At 33.0% G+C, this 16224-nt stretch overlaps 2 protein-coding genes across 3 annotated transcripts; one reads left to right on the top strand and one right to left on the bottom strand.

The window, feature by feature from the left end:
- Window positions 1-2058: 2058 nt before the first annotated feature.
- Window positions 2059-7567, bottom strand: LOC132188365 (transcription factor bHLH112-like). Of its 2 annotated transcripts, none has more exons than XM_059602792.1 (10): window positions 7343-7567; window positions 6940-7028; window positions 6719-6779; window positions 4446-4567; window positions 4170-4276; window positions 3410-3613; window positions 3208-3288; window positions 3053-3118; window positions 2556-2612; window positions 2059-2434 (listed from the first exon to the last, which is right to left on the bottom strand). In XM_059602792.1, the coding sequence occupies exons 2-10, from the start codon at window positions 6986-6988 to the stop codon at window positions 2318-2320; spliced, it is 864 nt and encodes a 287-aa protein (XP_059458775.1). In that variant the 5' UTR covers window positions 6989-7028; window positions 7343-7567; the 3' UTR covers window positions 2059-2317. The 2 variants fall into 2 exon arrangements, with proteins under 2 accessions (XP_059458775.1, XP_059458776.1); XM_059602793.1 differs by having other exon boundaries at window positions 4188-4276.
- A 3685-nt stretch (window positions 7568-11252) lies between these two features.
- Window positions 11253-13351, top strand: LOC132188800 (small ribosomal subunit protein uS8z/uS8w). Its single transcript, XM_059603347.1, has 4 exons — window positions 11253-11364; window positions 12261-12401; window positions 12494-12654; window positions 13038-13351. The coding sequence occupies exons 2-4, from the start codon at window positions 12269-12271 to the stop codon at window positions 13134-13136; spliced, it is 393 nt and encodes a 130-aa protein (XP_059459330.1). The 5' UTR covers window positions 11253-11364; window positions 12261-12268; the 3' UTR covers window positions 13137-13351.
- Window positions 13352-16224: the final 2873 nt, after the last annotated feature.

The following is a 16224-nucleotide window of genomic DNA, read 5'->3' as shown; positions in this document are numbered from 1 at the left end:
ATTTGCCAAACACCCTCTTAGTTTGGCACAGGGTAGAGAACAAAAACTGATTACCCATATGGGGGAAAAAGATGGATTTTGAAGATCTTCCATGTGATATTCTGCTTGACATCATTACAGGGCTACCTGTCACTAGGTTAGGGTATGAGTGCCTATCTGAAATGCAATATTTTCAAATTTTTCTTGATAAATGACACACGTAAAATATTTAATTAAAATAAAAATAAATTATAGAGTTAATATTTGAAATTAAAATTTTTATTATAATACTATATTAAATTATAAATTTTTTCAAAATTTTAAATTGATAAAAATAATAGTACATTTTAATTATTTAATTAACATTTTGATGTATTCTTAACCCATTAGCACATATTCGTACTTTTGTTAAGCTCGTTATTTCTTCCTTTCTTTCTTTTTAGTTAACGTGTATGAACTGATGTGGCTGATTGTTTTTCTTATTATCTTCCAATTGAGGCACTTTCGACATCATCATATAGGAGAACCAATTGATTGCACACCCAACCCCAAATTGAATGAGCCTGCAAAAGAGGAAAAGGATTAAGCAAGCTCATCACCTTTCTTAATTAGTCCAATTCCAACTTAAGCAATGAAGTGTCTTTGCCGGGACAATGTTGATGCCCTTTTTTTATTTGATCTTCTTTTTATTTTGCAAGCTCATTTGATTTGGGCTTGGTGTGCGATCATCTGGTTCTTCAATAACTATATAAATGGAGATAATTTATCTTAGGGTTAAATACTATTCTAGTACCTGTGATTTGTATCAAAATCAAATAGCCACCTGAGTTTTCAAAAATATCGCAAATGGTTCATATGATAAGCCAATAAACCCACTTGGTACCTATGTCAAGATTCCGTAAAGTTTTTTAACGGAATGCCACATCACCCTTACACGTAAGCGCCACGTGGTGTGGTACATGGGTTTTGGGTGCCACATCATTTAAAAAAAAAAAAAAAACCAAAAAAACATATTTTTTTATTATTATTTAAAAAAAAAAAACGCTGGGGTGGCCGAACCACCCCCAGGCCAAACGGGGTGGCTGGCCACCCCCTATGGGGTGGTTCAACCACCCTAGTGTATTTTTTTTTTTTTGGACTTTTTTTTAAATAAAATATGTTTTTTTTGGTTTTTGGTTTTTATTTATATTTTTATTTATTTTTAAATAAAATATGATGTGGCACTCAAAAACTCAGGTACCATGCCACGTAGCACCCACATGCAAAGGTGACGTGGTATTCCGTTAAAAAATTTAACAGAATCTTGACAGAGGTACTAAGTATGTTTATTGGCTTACCACATGTACCATTTGCAATATTTTGAAAACCCAGGTGGCTTTTGAAACCCTCCCATTTTTGTTGTAAATACTTGTCTAATTATGACCCCATGTGGCCATGAACCTCATTGTGTTTGATATTGTGGCTGTCAATGCCTATATACTATATATATTCAACAAATCAATTTAAAAAAAAAAAAGGTTAAATACTAAATATCTCCCCTTGAAGTGACAAATATTTTTCAGAAGTATTACGAATTTTATTGATAATAGACCACCACCCTATGTCGGGCTGATATGCTGACTAATCTGCGTTTACGCGACTAACAATCAAATGTCAGACACGCGACATTCCACTTAAAATTTTTTTAAAATTTTGAAAATGCTTGAAAAAAAAAAAATTGGAGGTGACCAAGCCACCAGTCACCCCTTTACAACTGGCGGGAGACCGGCCACCCCTGATGGAGCTAAGTATTACCCCTCAATTTTTTTTTTTTTTAATTTAAAAAAAAAAAAAAAAAATTTAAGTTGGTGCCACGTGTCAACATTTGATCGGTCTACGTGGATTTCCGTTAAGTCAATTAACAGAGGACTAATTTGGTCTATTATCAAAACCACAAAGACCTCCTTTGATAAAAATCAAACCTTAGAGGAAAAAAAAAAAATAAATAAAGCAACGAAACCGTAGAGAGTATTTAGTATTTAACCAAAAAAAAAAAAAAAAACCAACATAAGGAAATATAAAGTTAAACGCTAGCAGATCTAGGTAGCTACTATTTTTATTGGGGGAAAATAAAAGAAACCAGATTACACACCTTAATTGTTCTAAAGCTTTAATCAAGCAAATAAAAACACCTCCGCTTGATGTAGGGGATTCTCTCAAAATCCACTCTATTTATGAATTAAAGTTGAGTACTTTAGAGTAAAGAAAGATATGGGGTAGGGTTAAGCTAATTAAATAGTGGGGTAGAAGTAGACAACTAGACATTTTCTATCTATTTAATTATGATGGGTTTCCACCACTAAGCATGATGATCAACGGGGCTTTCTATTTTGACTTTCTGAGTAAATGACACAGGAACCAAGCAAAGCCCGTTGCTCCTTAGGTCCACCTGTTCTTCTCCAATTTCCTGTTGGAACTTCCATTTTGTAAACAAAAAGGGTTAATTAATTAGGGAAAGACCTTAACAATAATATCATTTTATGGAAATTAAATAACTTAAAAAAAAAGGTATATTATGAATATCACTGCATATCTACCTGCCGTTGATTAGCTCTAACACATTTGTATGAGCTACTCAGCATCTTGAACAAATTCTGCTCCAATTCAAAAAAAAAAAAAAAAAAAAAACACCTTTAAAATATATGTTAAAATATTAATTAAGTAATTAATTTTTTTTTATTAATTTAAATTTTTAGGATAAGTAATGATTTAACATAATATTAGAGTAGATGTTTTGAATTTAAACTCTTCTCGATCATGCCATTTCAATTATATTTTTCACGTGTTAAATGGAGAGTTTAAGCACACATATAAGAAATTGTTAAAATATTAATTAAAAGATTAAATTTGTAATTTCTTATCAACTTAACATGTGTGATAATTAATTTTTTTAAAAAAATAAAACCAGTAAATTAACGAAACAAGCAGGAAGCAACAAGCAAGCGAGCTAACCCTAGTTTATCCCGTCTCTGACAAATCATTTTGTTAAAGTTAACCCTAGTTAATTTAGGCGAGAAGAGTTATATATATATACCTGAATTTGCGTGTGGAGTAGCTTGATAGAAAGCGATGCCTCTTGAAGAACTGATGAAGTGTCGGTCTGCAATAAATTGAAAACTCTAGTATATATATAGTTTAATGAGTATTTATTAACGTTAACCATCACCCTGATCAGTAGCAATTGCTAACCTTGCCGTATGGGGAGACCAGCTTTTGAAGAGCAGTGATCTTGTCACTAAGCTTTTGGCTCCTCCTCGCAGGCACATGCACCTGTAATCATAAAGAGAAAAGACTTTTCAACAAAGAGCAATAATTGCAAGCAATATTGGGTAAACGACTACATATTTGTCTCTGCCACATTTTATGAAAATGAGCGTTGATGTTCACTTACCGTGTGCTCTTCGATATGCGTGGATGTTCCTATGACTTGATCATGTTGCCATTGTTGTTCAGAGGTTGTGGCCTTGTTTCTCTTAGTCTTCTTCCACTCGTTCGATGTCGTCATATAATTGGCAACCATGTCGGTTCCTCTTGTGGGCAAGACGTCATCGACCTCAATTGGACGTTTCCTTCCATTTGGCATTGCCTGCAAGTCCTGAAAAAACAAACCCATATATAAATAATGCGTATATATAAGTTTTTTTGTTTTTGTTTTTGTCTTCAAGAATTAATTTTGTTCTAAGATCGATATCTACCACGATCACATCATGATTAATTGATTATAGTATATATATATACTAGTATAGCAGTCATGCATCCCCATCAGCCCCAAAATTAATGTTCATTTAATTCACCCAAAAAATTAAAATTTAGAGATCAAAATCGAGATATAATATTCTTATCCAAGGAGATGGTTCAAAGTTTGATCTATACTAGAAATCTTTTATTGCTCATTAAGAAAAAAAAAATGCATTCATAATTGGCTATTAATTGACATTACTCAACCATTTTTATTCTTTATTTTTTTTTAAAAAAAAAAAAACTATGATTGACCAAGAATAAGATTATCTTAAGCAGACAAGTTTTCCTTTAAACTAATTAGTGATTAGGAAGAATTTTTTTCAATTCGACTTATTAAATTAATATTTGTCTTTAAAGAACATCTCACCCGCAGTCAACCAAAATAAAATAAGCGTAAAGAGAAGTGTTACTGGAGAATTATTTAGTACTGCTTCATAGTGTGGAACTGAAGATTTATCGCAGAGAAACATCGACTGCTGCGGAATGTCGGCACGGCTTGAGGGACCAGATTGATAAGCTGTGACAAAAAAGGGTTGATTTAGTCTTTTTGATGGTGCATGCAAGCAATAAAATACAAAAATGTAGCTTAGAGTAGTTAGCACGCAGAAGAATAAAGGAGAAGGAAATTAGGCTGAACTAGAAAATATGTTCCTAAGACCGGTGACAGATAGGGAAATTCACCAAACCTGATTGATGGGTATAGTTAATCAGGGACCTAAAAGGAACCGCAAAGCATCCATTTCCCAGCTGGAGGTGGTCATTGTTGAATACTCCGGACTTCATACAAAACCCATTGTCATTCATATTTCTGTCAAAAAAAGTACCAAGAAACCACTATTAGATTGGACCAAACCAGTAATGTTGACACACGTGGTTGGACTATATGATTTTCTTGGATCCCAATTCCGTGTAATGAGGATGTTCATTGCATGTGCAATAAAACACTCTTACGTGAAAGTTTTGTCCGAACTTCACTTGTTTAGACAGGTATTCGGATCACCTGAACAAATTAGGTCTAAATGTCTGTTCATAACAAGTTTATTATTTTACTAACATCTATCCACAATATTTGCCATTGAGATTTCTGTCCGGTAATTAAGTATATATACCAAAAGAACACCATTAGAGAGTGGACCAAACTAGTAGCATTGAGTCAAAACAAGTGGTTGAGAACTTGAGACTATATAATTTTTTTGGATATGATCTCGTGTAATGAGACTGTTCATTACATATATAATGAACAGTTTTATGTGAAAATTTGTCTAGCCTCACTTATTTAAATAAATATCTTGACAGTTCGAATAGATATAGCCTACGAGTCTGCCATGTCTAATTTGTCTTTAAATGTCATATCCATGTTAGAGTGCTATTTTCAGATACAGGAATGTATGAAAGTATGGACAAAAGGGTCACGCTCAATCACTTCCTAGTTTTTGTTTAGATGAGTATATTTTTTGGTTTCTAGTGTTGACCCCAGAATAGTTAAATCAATTGGAATCTACTGGCATCAACTGCAGAGATTAGAGTGTGGCGCTCTTTACTTGTGTTATTTGTATAAGGTTTTGTTTTTTATAGAGATTTTATGTAATTTTATTGCTTAAATTGTTAATAATTTAGATCATAAATATGAGAGTATCTATAAGGTCTATGTATCCAAACATATCTCTAATAGTCCGCTTGGAGCTCACTTGTTCAGTGAGCTCTATAAACATAATCTCCTATGTGTTATTCAAATTGTACGTTAACAATACGAACAACAAATTACTAAGAATCAAAATCCATCGATTCTATATGCAACCTAGTGACCAAACTGTTAAAGTATTGATTAAGGGATTGTGATAATTTGTGATTTAATATAGTGTCAGAGTTAAAGGTCCTAGGATCGAACCTTAATTCCGTCAATTCATCCTATTTAAATTAAATATTCTACGTGTTAAACATCACCTATTAAAAGGAAATTTAAACCCACACATAAAGAGGAGTATTAAAATATTAATTAAATAATTAAATTTATCATTTTTTATAAACTTAAAATTTTTAAATAATTAGTGATTTAACATAAGCGACTGATACCGGACTTGAACTTGCACATGTACTTCTTTCAAGCTATATAGAAGTAAGGTGTGTTAATTCTTTTTGTTTGGGGAGCTAAAAGCCCAAAAGCCACTCCAATCCCGTTTCAATTTTTATCAATATGTGAGAGGTTGAAGACAACATTTGGTTACACAATCCAACAAAAGAGGTATCAAATTGAGCTTTCCCATCTGAGTAGACAAGAGCCAACTAACATCACCTGTACGTAGTCCTTTATTGCTATTTTTATCAAGAGCTAACATCATCTGTTTTATTGCTATTTTGATATTAAAAAAAAAATAATAAAAATTAATCAACATAATCTCACATAAATTGGACATCTCTTAAAATCTACTATCTTAAGTTTGATGTGTTAAAATAATGATTAAGTAATTAAATTTACCTCTTTCTATCAGTTTAAACTTTTGAGATAATTGGTAGTTTAACATGGTATCAAAGTCAAAGATCCTGAAATTGAACTTTGATTCTGTTAATTCACCCCATATAAATTAAATATTTTACGTGTTGAGTCTCACCTATTTAAAAGGGAGTCACCTATTTAAAATAGAGTTTAAGTCCATATGAGGGAGAGTGTTAAAGTAATGATTAAGTAATTAAATTTATCTCTTCCTATCAACTTAAGCTTTTGAGAAAACTGGTAATTTAACATGCTGTACATATATCAGAAAGCTGAATTCAAAATTCATATATATATTAAATCACCAGTTACTTGAAAAAATTATTAAAAGAAAATGTCATTAATATTCTAACACGTAATTTTAACATAATTTTTCATTATCTTCCTCTTGCTATATTCTAAATTTCAATATTAATTCATTTTTAAATATTCTTTTGGATTATAATAATGGATAAAAAGAACTCTTACACTTCGCTATCCATCTGCATAGAGACGTCCAAATTTGGTACCTGGACTTCATAATTGTTACCTGAAAAAAAAAAACCAAAAATTGAATACGGCCATCAATAGTAATTAATTAAATAGTCAAAGAAAATTTGTTCATTTCATCATCAAAAGCCAATTGTTTCAAACCGAGAAATGACAAAGTCTCCAGGCGCCATATATAAAGATCGATCATAATTAATTACCGAAGCTGTAAAGCTGTGGATACACCGATTGAAGAAGAGCGTTCCTCATTCTCAGACTGATGATCAGATTCTCTTGGAAGAAGCCCCGCCTTCAAAGTTCAAAAAGAATGATCATCGATCGTCACATATATATTCAAAAGAAAGCTTGCTAAATTAAGAAAGAAAGGCTTTCATAATATGAGAATTCCACGCATGAATGAAACTGAGAGAAAGAGTACTGGGTTTCTGCATTTTCTAAGAAATCAAACAGAAAATGAAATGAAACCATATGCAGAGTACTTAATATCTTTGCAACTTAATTTGATCCAAACAAGCGTAAACCCAAGAAGAAAAAGTTGTTAAATCCCATTTGAAAGAACATTAACATTATAATGCCTTGTAAATTAGCTGATTAGTTTCTCACCGATGATCTGAAATATTGCAGAGAAGAGCTGCTCTATTTCTTCTGGCTAAAACTCTTTGTAAAGAATTTTCTTGATGAGAGTATTTGTAGTGAGGGTGGGAATTGTAGGGTTTCTTTGAGTGTAACAACGGTTCTTTCCATTCAAAGGGAATAGGGTGGTCACGACCTTATTTATTGCTTGAAAGGAATAGAAAACGTCCAGGTAACTCAGGAGATAGAAAAAGAGGGCGGCTTTCTAACTTGGCAAATAATCTGTTTGATTTCGCTTTCACTTTATTTGACTTTGTATTTTATAATAATTAATGATCATAAGCTGCAAGTATATTATAATAATTGCTGGTCAAAACATATAGGTCTCTGGGATTAACTTGATAGGGGATAGAGACTCAGATGTGGGTTCAATTTGTTTCAACTGCTTGGCACTACTCAGCATCATATTATACCCCAACGGATAGAAATCTCCAGTAATTTTATTGTCTGAACCATTAGTACGTAATTTCGACGGTAAATGTAAAAGAGTATTTTTTTTAATGAAATCCATCTGCCCTAACAGTAGCTCTTTTACATTTATTATCGGAATTACTAATAGTCCCGACAACAAAATTACTAAAGATCAAGATCTTGTGGGACATTGACTCATTGGAATATACGGCAACAAGAACATGAAATATTATTGCTCATCTCGATTAATGCAAATTACAATTGTTGTTAGGAGTACTATAACTTTTATTATAAATTTCTTATAAACTAATGTAGTAGTTCACTTGACATTTATCACGTCAACCACTAAATAATTAGATTTACCTGTTAAATTTTATTGTTTAATTTTTTTACACATATTATACCATATGACACTCATGTAAACTGTCACATGAGTTTGTATATAATTTATTTTACTACCCCAATTATTTTTCCCGTCATTAATATTCTTTTCAATATGATATCAACAAATTAAAGTTGGTAAACTGGCCATTATGTAGAATTTTCAAAGATTACATGAAAAAAAAAAAAAAAAAAATCACATGTAAAAGACAAATGAGTATATATAAAATTATAGCTTTTTTTTTTTAAAAAAAAATTATGAGGTTAAGGATTAATTTTTTTAGACTTTTCAATGTGGTACTGTTTTGTTTAAAAGTCCAAATATATATTGCCCAATAAAAACATTTCCTAGCAAATATCCCATTAGCGAACGATCTTGTGTGCCGCCTTTAGAATCTTAGGCTTGACTTAATAAAGAACCTTATGGTAATGCTTTTCTTTTGTAGGCATTACCAGAAAGGTTTTAGTGACGACTCGATTGCCTTAGTTAGGTATTATATGTGAGAATAAACACATATCAATAATTAATAGATTGAATTGAAATAAACTATTTTCATTCAATTTTAAGTGAATTGACTTATTATTATTATTATTATTATTATTGTTGTTGTTGTTATTTGTTGAGATAAAATTCTGATTATTTGAGTAACCGAGTAAGGCAATTTGTAGCTGGCCGGCCACCTACTAGACTTATTACAGCATAACTTGAATTAGTTTGGTGGAACAGTTGGTGAGTGATTAATAATAATACCCTATTTATTATTTGCTTGCTTTATGTTGTTTCATGTATAAATTAAAGTCTAATAATTAATTGAGATACTTTATTTGGCCAGGGAAGCAGTTAATTCAGCTTTAATTTCAGGTGACTACTCCATTGAAGCCATTCCTTTAGCAGGTGATGCACACCTTTTTTTCTCAAAAGGATATGTTATAAACTTATAATTGATTAAAAACAAAATATACTAAGCCAAAGTTTTCACAATATAAGTGTTAATCTGATGGTACGTACTTCCTCTTTGTGTGTGTGAATATATACAAATATTCCAAATAGATTTAGAAACTGGCGTGGTTGTTTACATGGTATTGTCACATCAATTACAATCAAATTTAATTGTTTAGCGATTTATGATAAAAATTTGTAAGAGATTTGTGATAAAAATTGCAATTTCCCTAATAACACCCTTTAGGTGGCCGGGCTTGTACCCCGACTGCTTATCGAATTAAATAAGAGAATGAAAAAAAATTCTCCTCCCCACCCCAAAAACCAACATTGAATATTAATTACTTGATTATAGCAGCTTAGTGCATTTTAAAGTGATTGACCACGTTAAACTCAGAAGTCTAGAAGCAAGTTTTCTATATCTTGATTCTGTTCTTTGCAGGACTAATTTTCATCCCTACGTCCTTCAAATTTGTTCTTATCTCATAATCTTTATTACACCGTAATTAAGTTAATTAATCCTTGTTAATCTCTCCTTAATTTAGTCTATACAATAATTAATTCCAAAGTCAGCTTGTGTTGTGACCAATGCACGATATGTATGCCATGTGGAATCCGTATGGCAAACCTGGCTGTGCTACAATTGCTACAAGAAAGATATAACACCTTTCATGTCTATTGATTGGGGAACCAACCTTAAGTTTCTGTTTGTTTTGACGGGAAAATCCGAATCAAAGCAGATATTGGTGATGATAGAATTTGAAATAACATAGTGTATAGATAGTTGACGAGATTGAACTTTTCCATGCAAATATATTATTCAAGTCTATATAATATATGGAAGTTGATAATCAAACCTTAATATATCATCTGCGGGCCAATTTACACTAATTATAATCGAGTTGACAATAATATTAACGTGTCAAACAAAGAAACATATTCCAAGTTTCCAACAACTATTTCTCGTGGGTTTAAAAATATAAAAAAAATATTTTGAATACTATACTTTTTTATTTTAAATCCCTTATAAATTCACATGACAATCTACATCATATGAAAATGTCAAGTGAATTGAAAAAAAAGGGTAAAAGGCCTCAACAAAAATAAAATGAGAGGAAGTCATTTGACATGCTAGGAGGGTTTAGAAAAAAGTAAAATAATAATAATAATAATAATAATAATAATAATAATGTGTTTAAAAATTCCAAAATTAAAGCACGGCCAACCTTTTTTTATATTATTTTTCTTTCATTTAATGGGGTAATTTCACTTACCCCCATGAAGTTACGCGTCTTTTGTAAACACTCCCAATGTTCAAAATCTCTCACTTTGGTGTATTAAACTTTGATTTCCTTCAATTTTTCCCATTTCGTTACATATTGCAGTTAAATTAAATGGAGTGATGAGTAATTTCAATACAGGTATTTTATTAATTTTACATATTTCTGTTAGGATTTAATAGAAAATCCTAACGGAAGGGAAAAAGTGGAATAAAATCAAAGTTCGATACATTAGAGGGTGTTTGCAAAAGGTGCGTAACTTCATGGAAGTAAGTGAAATTACCCCTTACTTCTAATATGTTGCTTCTTGGTTTTATCATTCTTTATTTCATTGATATTTTATATGTTATAATTGCTACAGGACATCGTTAATTTTAGTTGGCCATTGTTACAAGTTCTGATCACGTGTAGTTAATTTTAGTACACAACTAATTAAATTTTACTTACAATCATTTGTCTTACCAAAAAAAAAAAAAAAGATAAAATAGATTAATCATATTATCTATAAAGAGTAATATATTAATAAAAATTGAACATGAAATTTAATTAATAATTTTAAATTTCTAAAAGTTTAAAAAGTAAATTTTAAATTATTTTTTTTAATTTTAAAATTTAATTTTTCTTAATAACTTTTTGTCTTCATGTTCGGTCATATTCAGTAAGGGTTTGCAAAGGCTCTGAGCCCAGCATGAGCGCTGTGGCGTTTAGCCTATTGACCTATAATTGGGCTGAGTGGGAGATTTAAATCCGGCCCATTTATATCCCGGCCGAGTCATGTTCTTATCTGTGCTTTATGGGCCAACAGAGGACAAACTGTCAGAGCCCTAGTTTGAGGGCAAGTTAGTACATTCACGTGTTGGGCAAACCAAATATAGGCACGAGGGTTTCCACACTTTCTTTCTCTCAAAGCCCCCCAAGAAACCCTAAAAACTCTTCGGTCTTGGAGGCGCCTCTGCTCGGCTGTCTCTGCTTTCTATACGGTACGCACGAACCGAACAGAAACGAATCCTCAAGTGTTTGAACTTCGATTCGCCCTGGGGTTCCTGTTTCTGATTTTTTTTTTTTTTTTAACTTAGTCTGTTCGGTCTGTAATTCTTTTACATATGTGTGATCCACGGTTTTGTTTCATTTTTGACGCTCATGCTTGTTTCTTGTTTCTGGGTTTTTGGTTTTAGTTACTGCTATGTGCTTTTGGTGGGGAATCGAAAAGTAAACTACATATTTTCAATCTAAAAATGGTTTGCTGGTCAGTGGATTTGATTACAACTGATTTAGTGAGCTGGTTGAGTTGATGACCGCATGATATTGCGTTTGCTACATGATGTAAAATTTTGACGAATTTGTGGCAATTCATTTGATGGACCGCCAGAATGGGCTGTAGATGATAGGTTTTTCATGGGAACGCTTTCTTTGAAACTGTTGTTTTTTGTCCATTCTAGGTTGTTATATGTATGGGCGTATATGTTCAATGTAATGCTTGCAAAAGTTTTTGGCTGGTTTGCTGTTGAATGTTACGCGGTTTTTTTTTTTTTTTGCTTTTTGGTCTATTTTTTTTCTTCCATTAATAGCTTGATTTGAGGGTTGCTGCTGAAACCATGAATTTTAACAGGTTAGAATGAGGTTGCACTATACCTAATATTTGGGATAAGCCATGTTAAGTGATTGGTTTGTGATGGGTTTATTAATGAACGGGTAATGTGACTGAGCTTTTGAATGACATGAGAGATGGCCATTTTAAGTGAATTGTTTGTATACTTGACTAACAAAAATTCAAAAGGGAAATTTCAAACTTTTTTTTAGTTGTTGCTTCAAGCGTATTTGGTCTGCTTGCTAAAGCTTTGTTGTTGTCATTGACATGTTTTATTCAATCATGTAGCGGAAACAATGGTGCGAGTGAGTGTTTTGAACGATGCTCTTAAGAGCATGTACAATGCAGAGAAGAGGGGGAAGCGCCAGGTCATGATCAGGCCATCCTCGAAAGTGATTATCAAATTTCTTCTGGTTATGCAGAAGCATGGTATAGTAGAGATGGAGATAACTTTACAATTTTGTTCTACTTGTACAATTTTTAAAAGTTTTACATTTTGCTTATTTGGTGTTGCTCTATAGGTTACATTGGGGAGTTTGAGTATGTTGACGACCACAGGTCTGGCAAAATTGTTGTCGAACTGAATGGAAGGCTTAACAAGTGCGGGGTTATTAGTCCTCGTTTTGATGTTGGTGTTAAAGAGATTGAAGGTTGGACTGCAAGGTTGCTCCCCTCAAGACAGGTTAGCATCAGAATCGTTTTGTAAATATGTTAGAAGAAGTTTACCAGTTTTATCGTGGCTGTGAGCCTACATGTAGGATGGCTCTTGATAGGTCTGGTCTTTCTTAGTTAAATTCCAACTTCAATTTGATGGGGTTTTGTTTTTTTTTTTATTAAACGGTAGAGTTATGAAAATTGACTGGATTAGGGTATAGTAATATTCATATAAAAGGTTAATATTATCATTAAATGTCTTAGGTTTGCCCTGTTGATATAAAACTTTATGTTTTAGGTTACTTAAGCCATTTAAAAGGGGACTATGATGTGAATTACATTGTTAATTTATTCTTTCAGAATTATACAGGCTTTTTCCTCCTGACCTAAACATATTTCTGAAAACTGCAGTTTGGTTATATTGTGTTGACGACTTCTGCTGGTATCATGGATCATGAAGAGGCTAGGAGAAAGAATGTTGGTGGTAAAGTGCTTGGTTTCTTTTACTAGGCTGAGTTTGTGTCGGGAATGGCCAAAATTTTTCTGCTTGTGAGGAGTTTTTTGGTGTATTTTGAACTCATTTTAATATAGGATAGTTCTATGTTTATTTGGATTGAGTGTTTTTTCTCTATTTGTGGGTACTGGTGTCTATACCCACATTAATGGAAGACTTTAATGTTGCATTGTGTTCACCTTATCTAAATTGCAGTACTATGTTTACTTTATTTATGGAATTCATTTTTAGGCTTCGATCATTGAAGTATCAGCATGGCCAGTAATTCTTGAATCCGTCAAATGTTACTGGTGCTGTGGGATAAGCCCCATATTGCTAACTCTAGCGTCACTTCGGTGGTTAGATGGCTGCTTCCCATACAATGTTCTTACGAAATCCCTTTTTCTTTCCTTTGGATTAAGATTGTTATTCTCTCCATAACCCCCTTTGAATAGGTAAAAAGAGCCCCATATTGTTTAGGCCTTGGCTTTGCTATGTATATGCTTGCCTGAGGTAAAAGAGATGTCTTATCTAGTCCCCCTTCCCCGCTTTCTCTGTTTCTGCAAGGCGTCCATCATTTGGCTAAGACATCAACCGATAGTGGAGGCACTTTCTACATCCTGATGTAATATGGAAGGTCTGAGACTCTGAGTAACCTTTTTCCGCAATGACTTTTGTATACCGTGCTGGTGAAATTTTTTTATATAAACGGGGTTTATATGCAAGCCGTCAGGTTATGAATTCGGTGCTGTGGATGGAGTATTTCGTGGAACCACAGCACCGAATCCATTTGCGTTGCTGTATCTCTTGTACGTTAATGTCGATCGAGTTGGAACCACAGCACCGAATCCATTTGTGTTGCTGTATCTCTTGTACGTTAATATGGATCCATTTGTGTTGCTGTATCTCTTGTACGTTAATGTGGATCGAGTATTTCGTGGAACCCAAACGAGTAGAAGTGAAGTGACTTCCTCTCATGTAAGATGCCAGCCGGTGAACAAAGTTTTCCTCAAAATTTTCCAATCCAATTCTGATATTTTCACACTTAAAACTTTTACATGCATTTCTTTTATTCCTTTTTAAAAACACATGAGAAGTGACGTTCTTTATATTTTTGCCCAATGTAGAGGTGGTTGTCGTCCCCGTTGCTTTTGAAAATACGGAAGTGACCAATTTTACATTTTGCGGTTGTCTAATTGGAGAGTATGCCGCGTTGTGTAAGATTGGAATCAGTTGTGCTAGAACCTTTATTGGACACTTGATAAAAAAAATTGAAGTTCAATTACTTTTATATGGAGATCCCAATCTCGTTTGGCATCTCATTTGAGGCTAGATTGCTAGCAGTAATTCTAATTTCATTGTGCAAGGAACCTCGGAGATGTCACACAAAGTGGTAAATGAGCTAAACAATGTAGCATTGTAAGCATTTTGAATAAATGGGTGTGTTGTATTTTATCCAAATAACAAAGTCATCGATGGAAAATCATACCGTTTATTGTATCATTGAGAATCAAGATGTACGAAAAACGAAAATCTTCCAGACAAGAGAACAGACAGGATAAAAGCAAAAAACTATGTTGTTCCCATAATTACTCATTTGGGAAACAGAGATTTGCAGAGTAAAATAAAAGGGGTAAAAGATGTGATACTGTTAGAGAAGTAGAAGATAAGAACAAATTCTGATACAAGAGACATGAAAAATAATATAAAGAGAGATACATATGCAGTATGTCGACATTGCCAAAGATTGTAGTTGCCCTTAAAGGTGCAAGTGTCCCATCAGGACCTAACTTGGAGGATGAGTCTCTTCGTTGTCGTCCTCGTCCTCATGGCTGCTGCTGCTGCTGCAGCTACTACTGCAAGCCTCCAAGCCCATAGAATTCTGATGGGAATCACAGTTGATGCCGAAGAGGATGCCACAATGAAGACAAGCCTATCATGTCGTGGAAAGTTGAGAAACATGGCGCTGTTAGTGGCCTTTTTGTAGGTGAGGGTGAGGGGCGGAAGAGGATCTTCTCGGTATCCTCTCGGGATATACCTCTAAGCACAATATTTTTTTTACATTTTCTTCTGCTTACTTTTTGATAACCCAACAAAGAGACTTGTAGGAATTTGGGAATATACGTGGTCCGTTACTCTCATCACTTTTTCCTTCTTTGGCTTTTTCAAATTTACGTACAGGCAGCCAACTCTTAACTTGTTATCGATAAAATATTAATTATGTGGTTCATTTTTTTTTTTAATATGTTTAAGTTTTTAAATAATTAATAATTTAATATGGTATATAAAAAAATTGAGTTTAAATCTTGTTTTCCTAATTTGTTTTACATTTTAATTAAATACTTCATTTACAATGACTAGACAATAAAATGTGTGTTTGAGTTTGTCCTTTGAAGTTGAAATATATGCAATAATGCAATGAAATGCATGTGAGGATTTTTTATACTCTTAAAGAATGTTTGGGATTGTGTTTAAGAAATAGAGTTTTTAAGTCAAAAATCGTTTTTAGCAAAAATTTATTTGTAAGCTTTTACAAAAAGTGCGTTTTGGACCTTTTGGCCACTTTTAGAGTAAAAAAAAAAAAATCAAAGAAGTAGTTTCATAATTTTTATCAAACAGGCCAGCTTTTGATTTGGCACAACTTCTTTTTAGGTATTAAAAATACTTTTTACCATTCATAACGCAATCCAAAAAAGACTCTTAATCCAAAAAGAGTGTGGGAGATCCTAAAATTAATAAAATCATTAACAAAACAACCGAAAGTACAAAATATTCATAAAACACTTAAAACTGCTCCCTCAATAGTGGCTTTCTTTGTGTGGACGGCGACGATAGAAAAGATCCTCACTTTGAAAAATTTATGAAAGTTGTGTTATATGTGTAAACACTGGGGAGAGTCCATTGACCATTTATTGCTACATTGTGAGGTTGCAAATGAGGTGTGGAGTGTTTTATTTCAATTCTTTGGAGTGAGTTGGGCCATGCCACGAAATGTGAGTGATATCTTGGAAATTTGGAGGGGTCAATTGGGTAATAGGCGTGCTTTGTGTATGTGGAGGCTCGTCCCATTATGTGTGATGAGGTGTTTATGGCGTGAACGGAATG

Source organism: Corylus avellana, chromosome ca7, assembly GCF_901000735.1.
Source record: "Corylus avellana chromosome ca7, CavTom2PMs-1.0".
NCBI lineage: Eukaryota > Viridiplantae > Streptophyta > Magnoliopsida > Fagales > Betulaceae > Corylus > Corylus avellana.
Note: the sequence above shows the minus strand (reverse complement) of the source record. Positions and strands in the feature narration are given on the sequence as shown.

What these genes read in the sequence shown, in the direction of transcription:
- LOC132188365 (XM_059602792.1), bottom strand. Translation starts at nt 6,988, where the DNA reads ATGAGGAACGCTCTTCTTCAATCGGTGTATCCACAGCTTTACAGCTTC. An exon ending in TAACTATACCCATCAATCAG is followed by an intron (nt 4,277 to 4,445) that starts GTTTGGTGAATT and finishes TTTTTGTCACAG; the next exon opens with CTTATCAATCTGGTCCCTCA. An exon ending in TACTCCACACGCAAATTCAG is followed by an intron (nt 2,613 to 3,052) that starts GTATATATATAT and finishes GAATTGGAGCAG; the next exon opens with AATTTGTTCAAGATGCTGAG.
- LOC132188800 (XM_059603347.1), top strand. Translation starts at nt 12,269, where the DNA reads ATGGTGCGAGTGAGTGTTTTGAACGATGCTCTTAAGAGCATGTACAAT. An exon ending in TCTGGTTATGCAGAAGCATG is followed by an intron (nt 12,402 to 12,493) that starts GTATAGTAGAGA and finishes GTTGCTCTATAG; the next exon opens with GTTACATTGGGGAGTTTGAG. An exon ending in GGTTGCTCCCCTCAAGACAG is followed by an intron (nt 12,655 to 13,037) that starts GTTAGCATCAGA and finishes TGAAAACTGCAG; the next exon opens with TTTGGTTATATTGTGTTGAC.